At 34.0% G+C, this 14,015-nt stretch overlaps 1 protein-coding gene across 4 annotated transcripts in view; it reads left to right on the top strand.

The window, feature by feature from the left end:
* IFT74 (intraflagellar transport 74) overlaps positions 1-14,015 on the top strand; it is a 94,987-nt gene that overhangs the window by 40,573 nt on the left and 40,399 nt on the right. For all 4 annotated transcript variants that reach the window (XM_060609615.3, XM_060609616.3, XM_081790903.1 and 1 more), the window contains exons 9-13: positions 2,149-2,287; positions 3,659-3,721; positions 7,553-7,696; positions 9,403-9,443; positions 12,149-12,228. In XM_060609615.3, coding sequence (XP_060465598.2) covers positions 2,149-2,287; positions 3,659-3,721; positions 7,553-7,696; positions 9,403-9,443; positions 12,149-12,228 — 467 coding nt within the window. The remainder of the gene's footprint in view (positions 1-2,148; positions 2,288-3,658; positions 3,722-7,552; positions 7,697-9,402; positions 9,444-12,148; positions 12,229-14,015) is intronic.

Consider the following 14,015-nt stretch of genomic DNA (forward strand, 5'->3'; position numbering starts at 1 on the left):
TTATAACAGGAGCAAAGTGCTCAGAACATCAAAAGACCTGACACTTGGCATTGTGTGGCCTTCAAAAAATGAGTTACCTTCCTTATGCTGCAGCTTCTCATCTGTGAAATAGAATACTGTATAGTACGAGCTCCCATATTACTACAGTAGACAGATAAATCAGGCAAAAACATGGTTAAGATTCCTTATTGATAGTGAATAATCATGGAATTTAGAATGAGTTAGTTCCAAAAGATTAACTCCTCTGAGCCTAGTATCCTTAATCTATGAAAAAAAGAGATTGCAATAGATGACCTTTTCTGCTTGAAAGTTCTGTGAGCCCGTAAACCCGTATCAATTCAGCATTTGTTGTACTATAGTAATTGAAATTCAAAGTGAAGATATCACTCTGTCCAGCAGTGAGACAAAAATAAATAGAAATTCCAGGTTGTTTGATTTTGTTCATTTTTTTTCTTAAGTTTTATTTATTTAAGTAATCTCTACATCCCATGTTGGGCTTTAACTCACAACTCTGAGATTAAGAGTCGCATGCTCCTGCACTTGAGCCAGCCAGGCACCCCTGATTTTGTTCATCTTTTATTGGGTTATTATGAGATATTATTTGTAGGAAAATTTCTTAGTTTAGATTATTTTATTCTGGTAGTGGGGTATGAGTATAAAAGGTGTGGAGGATAGGTGCATCTACAGGGTTTAGAGAGTGATTGTGAAAACTGTAGAAGTTGATATCTACATGTGAAAGATTAAATAGTAGAAGACTCATATTTTGAAACACAAAATAGAAATTTTGATGTTGAGACTAAACATTTATCTTCAAGTAGTCTTTTTATATGTCAGTCTTTAAGTATTTACATGATAACTAGCATCTTTCTATTTTTTTCAGAATTTTTCTCTACCATATTGATAATTGACCTTGCTTAGATAATAAGTGACACATCACTGGTATTTCTTGTGATTATATGATAAAGATGGTTATTGTTTATAATTAATTTAGTCACTACTACTTTTATATGATTACACACGTGATGTTCCTGTTATGTTTTTAGGGAAATAAATTTATTATTTTGCAGTGCTAAAATATAGTTGATAACTTTGGGAATACAAATTGTTTTTAAGTTTATTTTTAAGCAAGAGAGAGAGAAAAAGCACAAGTGGGAGAGGGGCAGAGACAGAATCCCAAGCAGGCTCCGTGCTGTAAGCACAGAGACCAATGTGGGGCTCTGTCCCACAAACCATGAATCATGACCTGAGCCAAAATTAAGAGTGAGTTGAACGCTTAACAGACTGAGCCACCCATGTGCCCCAGAACACCAATTTTAATTAAAGCTGTAGATAAGCAAAATATATTATTATTCTAAAGCTCTGATTGTTTTTTAATCAAATTGCACTGTAGGTTTCCTTACTCTCAGATCAGTCAGAGCAGTGTTACTTTATATCATTTACATGGTGAACTACCATACAAGATTTCATTTGGTCAAAGAATTCTATAGGCAAAAGATGTTTAAAATCCACTATTCTAAAATTTAACTGTCTTATTTCTCTTGAGGATATGGCAAAGTGTAAACACATCCTTGTATATATATGGCTTTAAGGATTTTCTGTGATAATCTTTGTGTTTTCTAATAAAGTAAAATGGACACTAAGGAAATAGAAGGATTTGGGGATTGAGAAGAAAAAGACGTAAAATAAGTCTGTGCTGATGGGACCAAATTATTTTTTTGGATGTATAAGGGATTTTCTTATTAATTTTTAATTGAAGTATGGTTGACACATAATGTTACTTAGTGATTCAACAGCTCTATATGTTATGCAACGTTCACCACAAGTTACCATCACCATACAACACTATATCGATGCCATTGGCTATATTACTTATGCTGTACTTTTCATCCCTATGACTTATACATTCCATAACTAGAAACTTTGTATCTCCCACTCCCCTTCACCCATTTTTGCCCACCCCTCACCCTCTCCTCCCCAGCAACTGCTAGTTTGTTCTCTAAATAGAATTTTTTGTACATCTATAAGGATTACAAACTATGTTGAATAACTTTACCCTATTTAGTTCAGACCATGACCTGAGAAAAATTAATTGATGTTTTCCCCCTCAATATAGTAAGAGGAATATTACATGCTTGCTTTTGATTTCAGGAAGGAAAAACAAATTAGAAGTGTAGAAGAAGAAGTTGAACAGGAAAAGCAAGCAGCAGATGGCATTATCAAAAACATGTCTCCTGAAAAACAAGTCAAGTACACAGAAATGAAAACCACAAATGAGAAATTGTTGCAGGTAATACTAATCACTGTTCTGTGCCAAGCATACAGCAGTCTTGCTAATAAAAATATGGTCTGAAGATGGGCAGCATTGGCATCCTGGAGATCTACTGATAAGAATATTTTAACAAGGTCCCCAGATAATTTTTATGGACATTTAAATTTGAGAAGCACTGATCTAGAAAACTTCATTAGCGTATGCTGCATGATGACCTAATCTGACTGTATTACTCATTTCTGTGCATCTTTCACTTTTGTATGTTACAAAGATTCATGAAAACATTTGTTTTTTTAAATGAACTGTAAATGGAAATAATAAAAACTCTCATATACCAGAGCCATATAGATATTTACTCTCTTTCCTGCCTAATAAGCAGCACCTAATAAGCGTCTCTTTTACCGTGTCCTTGATTTGAACAGCTCTTGCCTCCTAATCATGGTGTTTAAGTAAGAATTTGGGGGCCTGCTGAGGGCTCATTGAGAATTCTCCCAACATTCAGTTATGGTGGTGACTTAGATTAGCAAGTTAGTGCCTTTACATGCCTATATATCCCTTAACCAAACAGTTCACAGAGAATTAGTCCTCACGAATGCCAGTAGTGAATACAGTTTCTCAAATATTACTTGACTGACTATTTTTTAAAGTTCATTTATTTATTTGGTGGGGAGGCGGAGAGAGAGAGAATCCCAAGCCAGCTCTATGCTTAGCACAGAGGGGGCTGCTGGCTCCATCTAATAACTGTGAGATCCTGGCCTGAGCTGATATCAAGAGTCAGACGCCTAACCGGCTGAGCCACTCATCCACCCACTTCACCAACAATTTAATATAACTTTTTATTCAGGATTTATAACAGAAAATGAAACACTGAAGAAAAGACTATTACAGAAATGCCAAAATACCATCAAAATGTAATTAATCTTGCACAGCTGTTTTTGAATAAGTAATCAGCTCAAAAGTCTTGTCCCTAGGAGTGAGCCATGTATATTATGTGTTGGCTCTAAAAGAAATTAGACAAAATATATGAAAACATAGTTAAGAAATCAAAATTAAAAATCATGACTTTAAACAATGACATCATTAATTTGAAGGCTTCTGATATTTAATATTCTTGAAACACAATGATGATTCACTGTGTAAAGGACTAGCTACCTTTGACAAGCTCATAAGGTATTTTTAAAGGTAGATCATGGCATAGTTTTTAGGAGTAATGAAAGAAATTAACAAAAATACAAATAATGTTAATAAATTCTAGTCATATAGCAAGATATGAGTTGAATATGTTTACAAAACCACAATCATATTTGCCACAACCACATTTGAAATGTTGAGAAACAGATTATTCTAAATATAACTTGCATATATATTTGCTTTTTTCCTTTTTCTTAGGAATTAGATACACTTCAGCAACAACTAGACTCACTGAACATGAAAAAAGAGAGCTTGGAAGCTGTACGTATAAAATCAAATAAAGGTTCTTATATTACTCAGCTACAAAAGATAATTCAGCTAAATATATTAATGGAACTCATTCAAGGACATATTTATTTAGCAGTTTACTAAGAGGAGTATAATTTTTTTCCCATTCATCACCACAAATATCCTAGTTTGTTAAGAAATTAGATTCAGTTATTGAGTACCTACTGTGTGCAAAAGGAATCATTCTGCCTTGCTGAGGCATGTAAAATCTAATGGTAAGTTAAAGACGTGAAGAAAGAGTCTAATAAAAGTGAAAAGGGAGAGAGATTAGTTCATCACTTTAAAGATGTAAATGCTTGCATTTGTTATTTGTTTATTTAAAGTAGTTTTAATTTAAAAAGCACATGTGTTTTTTAATGAAAAATTTTTTTATTCAAAAAATTATTTTATATTCAAAACAGTTGAATAAGATAAAAGTGAAAATGCCTGTTTTTTCCCCTCTTTCTAGACAGAAGTACTTTGTATTTTTTGAGTGTTTACTATGTGCTTTTTTTGAGCTCTTTACAAAGATCACCAGCATTGTTGTTTAATCTTTACAACAATCTCATACTCTTATCTTGGTTTTATTGTTATGGAAAACCTCAGGTGGGATTCACACTTCATATGCAGCTTGATTTGTTTTTTTTTCACTTAACATTCTCTCTTGAATTCTATTCACCTCAGCTATTATTGTAAATTATTATTGTAATTATTGTTGTAAATCATTATTGTAAATTACTGCACTGTGTTATATTGTATAACTATAACATAGCCTTGTAGATGAATAGGTTGTTTATAGTTTTTTTGTATTATAAACAGTGCTGCAGTAAAAACATGCATTTTATGCAGTTATGTAAATATGTCTTAAGATAAATTTCTTGCAGTGGGTCAAAGGATACACACTTCTAAAATGTCAGGTTGCCAAATTGCCTTCCAAAGAGGTGGTTCCATTTTCTACTTCTAGATTCAATGTATGAGAGTGCCTATTTTCCCCTGCACTCATTAATGGCAAGCATTATCCACTTTTTCCATTTTTGCTGGTTTAATGGGTAAAAATTTCTATCTTGTTTTGATTTTCATTTGTTTATGCATGAAATTGAGTATTTCTTTATATATTTATTGGCCAATGTATTTCTTTCTCTGTGAACTACCTTTTCATGTCCTTTACACTTCAGTATACTGTCTGTACCTCAAACCTTGCCTGCCTTTCCTGATTTCCTATGGATTCCAGTAGGTATCATGATAATAGGATTGGGAACACTTGTAGATTGACAAGATTACTGTCTTGCAAAAAGAATTAAGCATGAGTATTTTGTAATTCTTTTGGAAATTTACTGTTGAAAAAGTAGTTTGCTTAAAAATGTTAAGATGGTTTTCTATATCTGATTGTTCTCATGTGGGTGTATATAATTTTTATTTTTTTGGATCTCTATGGTAACAGATCTCTATAAACTTCAAAGAATAAAGGCCACATTAAGTATTAACACAGCTACCCTACAGAATTCCTCACTATCTGTTTTAGGGTATGTAGGGAATGTCAGGTCTTATTTCACTTGGCAAATTTAGTTTCTGCGGGAAGAGGTATAAGCTATATTTTTGGGCTTAGTGTTTATATTGCTGCTACTTTTTGGAATCAGAACATGTATGAGTAAGATAACATGAAATTTTATAAAACTTACAGTATTCCCAAATCAGGAAAAGTATAAGTTACTAATTTTATTTAACTTTTGCCAGATTCCTTCTATTTTTTATTTGGACTTGTTCTTCAAGAAAACATTGTGTCAGATATCATTTAACTCGTGTTTATTGAATATCTACTGTGTGTTCACTACTATGCTAAGTATTACTTGTTCATTTCACCAGAATGTAAAAAACATAGGTGAAGAATCAACATGAGTTTTATTCAGGAACGGTTTTATTGAGATACAATTTGAAGAGGTTTTTAGGATGATTAAGCAAAAGGAAGGGGGAGATGTGCCTGGGTGGCTCAGTCGAGCATCTGGCTTTGGCTCAAGTCATGATCTCACAGTCCGTGAGTTCGAGCCTCGCGTCAGGCTCTGTGCCAACAGCTCGGAGCCTGGAGCCTACTTCAGATTCTGTCTCCCTCTCTCTGACCCTCCTTCGTTCATGCTCTTTCTCTGTCTCAAAAACAAATTAACATTAAAAAAATAAATAAATAAATAAAGGAAGGGGGAGATAGCTATGAAAAAGGGTATCTCAAGATAACCTGTATTTCTTCTGTCTGTATTTTATTATCGTGCTGTTTGACCTGAAGCTAATCGATTAATTGAGCTGTATATATGCTTTTTTTTATTGGCTCTGAGATCAAGAGCTGAGAGCTGAGATCAAGAGTCAGACGCTTAATCAACTGAGCCACCTAGGCACCCCTGCTTTTTTTTTTCTTTCAAGATTTTATTTTTAAGTAATCTCTGCACACAGTGTGGTCCCTACTTACAATCCTGAGATCAAGAGTCGCATTCTTCACCAACTGAGCCAGCCAGGCACTTCTGTAAGATGCTTTTTTAATAGACTTTCAAACATTTCCTCTTACACGCTTTTTCCTTTTTTTAATCCTTCTCTTTGGCTTTCAAAAAAGAGGCCTTTCATCTTAAAAATTTGGTCTTGTTCATGCTGTGGGCCTGCAGATATCATCATTAACTTTTATTTTTGTTAACTTAGAAAATTATTTAGATTTAGATCCTCTGTCTTTTCATCTGTAAAACAGAGATAATAGTATTATCTGATAGAGTTGCTTTGAGTATTAGAGATAGTGTCTAAAGAACATGGAATATAGTGCCTGGCACAGGCACTTGCTCAATAAATAACAGCTCCAAATGTCATTTTCCCCCTCATCCTCATCACTGTCAACATCCCTACCTCTTTTGGTTATCTAAAAATTATCACAGCCCTTAATTTCTCTTTGTGAACAGTGGAATAGTGGTGAATATACAAGACTATCCTATGTATGTGTATTAATTTCCTAACACTGCTGTAATAAAGCCACACCAACTGGGTGGCTTAAAACAACAAATTTTCTCACCATTCTAGAGCCCAGAAATCTAAAATCAAGGTATCAGCAGAGCCATGTTCCCTCTGAGATACTGTTAGAATCCTTCCTTGCCTCTTCCTAGCTCCTGGTGGTGGCTATCAATCCTGGGTAGTCATTCCTTTATTTTAGCTGCATCACTCGTCTCTGCCTGTGTCATCACATGGCACTCTCCTTCTTTGTCTCTGTCTGTACATCTTCTCATAAGGACACCATTCACACTGGACTAGGGTCTATCCTAATGACCTCATCTTAACTGGACTAAATCTATGAGTGCTCTCTTTTACAAATTAGGTCATATTCATGGTACTGGAGATTAGGACTTCAACATATCTTTGGGTGACAAAGTTCAACTTGTAATATTGTAGTAGAATATATATGACTAGCCAGGAGAAAATGTCTTCCCTCTAGAGATCAGGTCTTTGGACTTCCAAATGAATGTTGTGGTTTAAGTTATACATACATTGTGACAATTTCTTAGTTATCTTCCCAATGGTAGAGATGTCTGTCTTTGTTCAGGCGTTATATTTAGAAGATAAAATAAACCACCATCTTCTTGTGAATTTTAAACTGAAAATAGCTTATAAAGGAAAAAGTTTATTTTTATTCTTCCAATTTACAAATGTGCTTTGTAGCATTATTGAGTAGTATAGATATTGGATATCTCTATTTGAATATGCTGATGGCTTAAATTTGTCCTAATTCTTATAAACTAAAACCTACTTGAGAGTAGTTTTTATAAAATGCAATTAAATTTTTCTTCTTTTTGTGCTCACTAGGAAATAGCACACTCCCAGGTTAAACAGGAGGCTGTATTGCTGCATGAAAAACTTTATGAGTTGGAGTCCCATCGAGACCAAATGATTGCTGAAGACAAAAGCATGGGATCTCCAATGGAAGAGAGAGAGAGATTACTTAAGCAGGTAGAAAAAACAAAAATACTTTACTATGTTAAGATTTGTTAAGTATTCTGATTATTTTATTTAAGGCATATATATTGAACAGAAAGCCAGTAAGTTTATTGTCTTCAAAAACAGTGAAAAGTGAGTTTCATCTAAATTAAGATTAACTGGGGTGCCGGGGTGGCTCAGTTGGTTAAGCATCCAGCTCTTGATCTCGGCTCAGGTCATGATCTCACAGTTTGTGAATTTGAACCCTCCACCTGGCTTTGTACTGACAGTGTAGAGCCTCCTTGGGATTCTCTCTCTCCCTCTCTGTCTGCCACCCTCCCGTCCCTGCTCACTCTCCCTCTCTCAAAATAAATAAATAAACATTAAAAAATAAATAAATAATGATGAACTATTTGACCAAGAAAATCTAGGTGCAAGTCATTTTTCACATAAGCTGTTTCTTGACTTAAATCCTAATTTTACATGGCTCTTGTGCACATTTTGGCCATTTTTCATGTTTTGGATCCATATAAGAAAACTGAAAGTCTTCTTTATTGGTCCATAAATAATTAGATGATCTTATTGAAGATCTGTTCCTTTATTTGTTTGGGGCCTAATATTTAGAAAACAAAATGCCCCAAGGCTAATGAATTTTATGATGATTATTATCATTGTCTCTGTGAAGTGAATGGAGTTACAATGTACTATGAAATCGCAGTATGTCACCAGGTTGTGTCACATGTATTCATTAGCTTTCTTATTACCCCAAAGCTAGTTTTAATCTAGCACTAAGTTATAATTAACCTATTGTTTATCCTGAGACACCCTAACTATAGGGCTCCTCGAACACTGCATATATATTTGGGAACAGCACCCATTAGGAACCTACAGATGAGACTCCTCTGTGGGATTAGGTTGAGCCCAAATGGTTTGGATGAACCTTAGGGATCAACTCAGGAACTATTTAAGTATTAGAATCATTCCAGAAAGGTATTAAAATCTAGAATCTCTGAAGTTCCTCAGAAAGAAATCATTGGACGCAGGGGAGGGAGAATGTGATCTTGGGATAGGATTGCCAGATGAAATACACAACAAGCGGTTAAATTTTAATTTCATATAACAATGAATAATTGTTTATAATATATGTATTATTATTTATGTATATATTATATATGTATTATATATAATATATGTGTGTGTGCGTGTGTGTACACACACACATATATTAATCATGGTAAATACGTGCCCTGAAAGTTATTATTTATCAGAAATTCAAATGTAATAGAGATCATGAAATCTGGCAACCCTGCCTTGTGTGGGTGTGGGTGAGGGGCTAAGGAAAGACAGTCTCAGAAAGCCTGGATATTTATGTAAACTGATCTAGGCCTGAAGACACAACAGCCTCATGGTGCCAAACAGATAGGTATAGATGTATCAGTCATCACCCTTGCTTTGAGAAAAAAGGGAAAATCTGTGAGTAGTTTCTTAATAATGTGTGTGTGTGTGTGTGTGTGTGTGTGTGTGTGTGTGTGTGTGTATGTGTGTGTATACATAATTATAAAATTTTTATATATAAAATATATATATTTTTTGACTTCAAAGGTTGAATTTTAAGAAATAGATTTCAAGAAAGAGACTACATTTGACATGTTTGTACAACATACAAAAGGAAATTCTCTTTAAGATAGCCTAATGATAAGTAACTCTTTAAGTACTATTTTGTTTATATGCTTTTATAGGTTAAAGAAGATAATCAGGAAATAGCCAGCATGGAGCGACAGTAAGTACATTTATAATATGACATACTACATCCATTTCACATGTTTTAAATTTCATTCTAAATGTGCAATAGGCACATATTGTTAGTTATTTTTTTCTATGTTTCACACTGGTAATACTGATGTAATGTTCAATCTTATTTAGAGATTTAAATATTTCTTTTAATGTTTAGTTAAGAGCCATTGGATAGCATAATTATTTTTTAAAAACAGCTCTATTAAGATACGGTACATACCAGGGGCGCCTAGGTGGCTCAGTTGCTTAAGCACCCAACTGCAGCTCAGGTCATGATCTTACAGTTGGTGGCTTTGAGCCCTGCATTGGGCTCTCTGCTGTCAGCATAGAACCTGCTTCAGATCCTCTGTCCCCCTCTGTCACTGCCCCTCCCCCACTCACATGTGCTCTCTTTCAAAAAAAAACCATTAAAATATATATATATATATTCCTTACCATACAATTCACATATTTAAAGTATACAATTCAAAGGTTTTTAGTATATTCAGAATTGTGCAATCATTACCTCAGTAAGATCCAACACCCCTTTCCTCACCCCGCTCATCCACCACTCCCAGCCCTAGTCTACCATTCTACTTTATGTTGCTGTAGTTTGGCCTATTTTGGATATTCTGTACACGTGGAATCATATAGTATGTGGTTCTATGTGGCTAGATTCTTTCACTTAGCATAATGTCTTCAAGGTTCATCTGTGTGGTAGTATGTATCAGTATATAATTTCTTTTCTTTTCTTTTCTTTTCTTTCTTTTTCTTTTTTTTTTTTTTTTTTGCCAAATAGTATTCCATTGTGTGGATATGCCATATTTATCCATTTATCAGTCGATGGGTATTTGGATTGTTTCCAGTTTTGGGCTATGATGGATCATGCTGGCATGAACACTGATGTATATATGTTTTCACTTTTCTTGGGTTTATACTGAGGAATAAAATTGCTGGCCTATATAGTAACTCTAGGACCAGCCAGACTATCTTCCAAGAAGCTGCACCATTTTACATTTATACCAGTGGTACATGAGCATTCCAGTTTCTCCAATCCTCACCAACACTTGTTATTATCTGTTTGTTTTTTTTTAATTCTAGCCATCCTAATGGGTAGAAAGTGGTATCTCATTATGGTTTTGATTTGCATTTCCCTAATGACTGATGTTTATTGACCATGTCTATATCTTCTTTAGAGAAATGTCTGTTCATATCCTTTGCCAATTTTTAAAAAATGCTTATTTATTTATTTTGAGAAAGAGAAAGTGAGCACGAGCCAGGGAGGGGCAGAGAGAGAGGCAGAGAGAGAATCCCAAGCAGGCTCCATGCTGCCAGTGCAGAGCCTGATGTGGGGCTGGAACTCAAGAACCGTGGGATCATGGCCTGAGCTGAAATCAAGAGCTGGATACTTCCCAACCCAGCTACCCCCTTTGCCCATTTTTTAATTGGATTATTTATCTTTTTATTATTGAATTGTTAAGAAGTCTTTATATATTCTAGAGACATGTCTCTTATCAGATAAATCATTGTGAAGTTTTTCTACCATTCTGTTGGTTGTCTTTTCATTCTCTTAGTGGTGTCCTTTGAAGAACAAAAGTTTTAGATTTTGATAATGTCTAGTTTATTTTTATTTTGTTGCTTATGGTTTTGATGTCCTATCTAAGAAACCAATGCCTAATCCAAAGTCATGAAGATCTATGCTGATGATTTATTTTAAGAATTTTATAGTTTAGCTCTTATGTTTAGATCTATGATTCATTTTAAGTAAACTTTTGTATATGGTATGAGGTAGGGTCCAGTTTTATTCTTTTGTTTGTGCTTATCCAGTTGTCCCAGCAACATTTGTTGAAATATTCTTTCAATAAATATTATTCAATATTCTTTCCCCATTTAATTATTTTTGCACCTTTGTCAAAAACCAGTTGTGTATCAATACAGGGGGTCCCATTTCTGGACTCTCAGTTTTATTCCATTGCTGTATATGTCTTCCTTTAGTCCAGTACCACATTGTGTTAATTATTGTAGCTTTGTAATAAGTACAAATGCTGTTTGTTAAAAATTTTAACCTATATAATCGTCAGTCAGCAGTAAATTTTTTATTATTCTCTAATTTTTGAGACTAATTTGTCAACTTAGTTCAGTTTTTATAGACCTGCAAAAAGAAGGTTGCTAAAGATTTTTCACTTTAATATCACAAGTCAAACTCAAGAAAAGGATGGGGGAAAGGTCTGCTATTGAAATCAGGCAACCTAACTTTCTCAGAATATACTTCTATTCTAAATACAAATCCTATAAAAAGATCTGGAAAAGATTTTTCTCTCTATAGTATTGTCTTCAGAATAGGGTATATTATTTATAGATATTATTTATGCAACTTAGAAAAGATTTCCTAACATCATTAAATTTTTATTTAATGTTTTAATTTAATTTTAATGTTTTTACTGGATATCTAAATTATCTGTCAAATTTATTTTTTTTTAAGTTTATTTATCTTGGGGAGGGGGGAGGGGCAGAGAGAGAGAGAGAGAGAGAGACAGAGAGAGAAGAGAATCCCAAGCAGGCTCCGTGCTGTCAACATGGAGCACAATGCAGGACTCAAACTTAAGAACCATGAGATCATGACCTGAGCCGAAATCAAGAATCAGATGCTTAACCAACTGAGCCATCCAGGCATCGCTCTATCATAACTTTATTAAATAATATTTTCAACAGGTTAACAGATATAAAAGAAAAAATAAAGCAATTTAATGAAGAAATTAGACAACTGGACATGGATTTAGAAGAACACCAAGGTAATTTTTCTGGTATTTTTATAATGTGTGATAGCAGGTATATAGCAGTATTGATATAATATTGCCCTGGACTTCAGGGACTATTTACGTGGGATTTAATATTTAATTCTGTATGATATCTCTAACGTTACTAAGATGCTAAACCATACTATAATAGTAAATATAATTAATATTAAATTGTGTAAGTTGACTAAAAACTTGAAATAAAGTGGTTATATAATGACAAGAATTTGTTTTGCAAAGCAGTTTTTTTTTTTAAATATTTTTATTTATTTTTGAGAGAGAGAGAGACAGAGCACAAGCAGGGGAGGGACAGAGAGAGAGGGAGACACAGAATCCAAAGCAGGCTCCAGGCTCTGAACTGTCACCACAGAGGCCGACATGGGGCCCGCACTCGTGAACCATGAGGTCATGACCTGAGCCGAAGTCAGACGCTTAACTGACTGAGCCACCCAGGCGCCCCAGTTTTTTTAAAAAAATGAAATAAAATGGTTTAAAGTTATTACAGATTTCTAATTTATACCTTCTTAATGTGGTCAGCTATCAATCAACTGGGGTAGCTGATAGAATGGGAGGAGAGAGAGGATCAAGTCCCAAACAGAAAGAATTAATATCTTAGAGGTCCCTGTAATGAAGTAGCAAGTACTGATCTGATCCTCTCCCTACTTGCCCCAGCTGTGGGATATGAAGGGCCAAAGGGACTAGAAGCCTTGTGGGAGCCTGGGGTGTGAACATGTGGGGATTGGAGAGTTATATATTATTTATATTTTTTCTTGATGTGTGAATAATAGCATTAGCTACCATTGATTGCTTACTTATCTGGATTGGGTACTATGTGATCTTTTCAAGAACCATTGAAGCCTTGTAAGCCCTTTTATACTTGTTGAAGCCCAGAGAAATTACTCAAATTCCCACAGCTAGTAAGGGGTAAAGTCTAGGTTTAGACCAAGTTTTCTTTGATCCCAAAGTTTTATTCTATTGTCCAAGCCTAATCAGTGCTACATTTGTGAAGTAAAAATATTCCTATGAAATGCTTAGTTTATTTACATATGGCTACTAGTAATGGCTTCAAGTAAGACATTTAGGCATATTAGGCATACAAGGCAGACAAACTTTAAGTTCCAGTTATCAGATAAACTTATCTGAGCTTAAATTTTCTCATCTGCAAAGTGAATATAAGAGTCATTCCTCACTAAGTTTATGAATACTAAATGGTATATATGACAAGGTAAGCTCCAAATAAATTGTTAAAACTAAGGTCATACTATCTTCTTTATTAAATTATTTTATTGCTTTTAATTTATGTAGATCTAGTATTCTAGATATTTTTATTAATAGCTTATTCTGAGAAATCTGATAATGTTCTTGATTTTAGATGCTTTATAGGAAACTTTCTAAACAATTTTCCTCTTCCTACGTTTAAACTTCTAACAACACTCAATTTATTTTTCCAGTAAAGTAATTCATTTTAAGGGTAACTATTAATTGCTAGTTCTAAGTTAAGTAGAATGTTTTGAATTTTGGCTTCTATTTTCCTTTTTGTTTTCTAACCTTCTTTGTCCTTTTTGATTAATGTGTAAAAAGACAATCTGTAATGTAATAGTAACAAAAAAGTGTTAAAGTATCTATAAAAATATATGTTACATAAATATTATGTACATATGTATGTTCGTATATATATTAACACATTAATTTTTTGTTCTTGTGCTATACTGTGAACATAAATTGTGGGTGAAATAGCACAGGGGGGTTTTGTTAGAAGGTTATGTGTTAGCTCAGGACTTCAT

Source organism: Panthera onca, chromosome D4 (assembly GCF_046562875.1).
Source record: "Panthera onca isolate mPanOnc1 chromosome D4, mPanOnc1 haplotype 2, whole genome shotgun sequence".
Classification (NCBI taxonomy): domain Eukaryota; kingdom Metazoa; phylum Chordata; class Mammalia; order Carnivora; family Felidae; genus Panthera; species Panthera onca.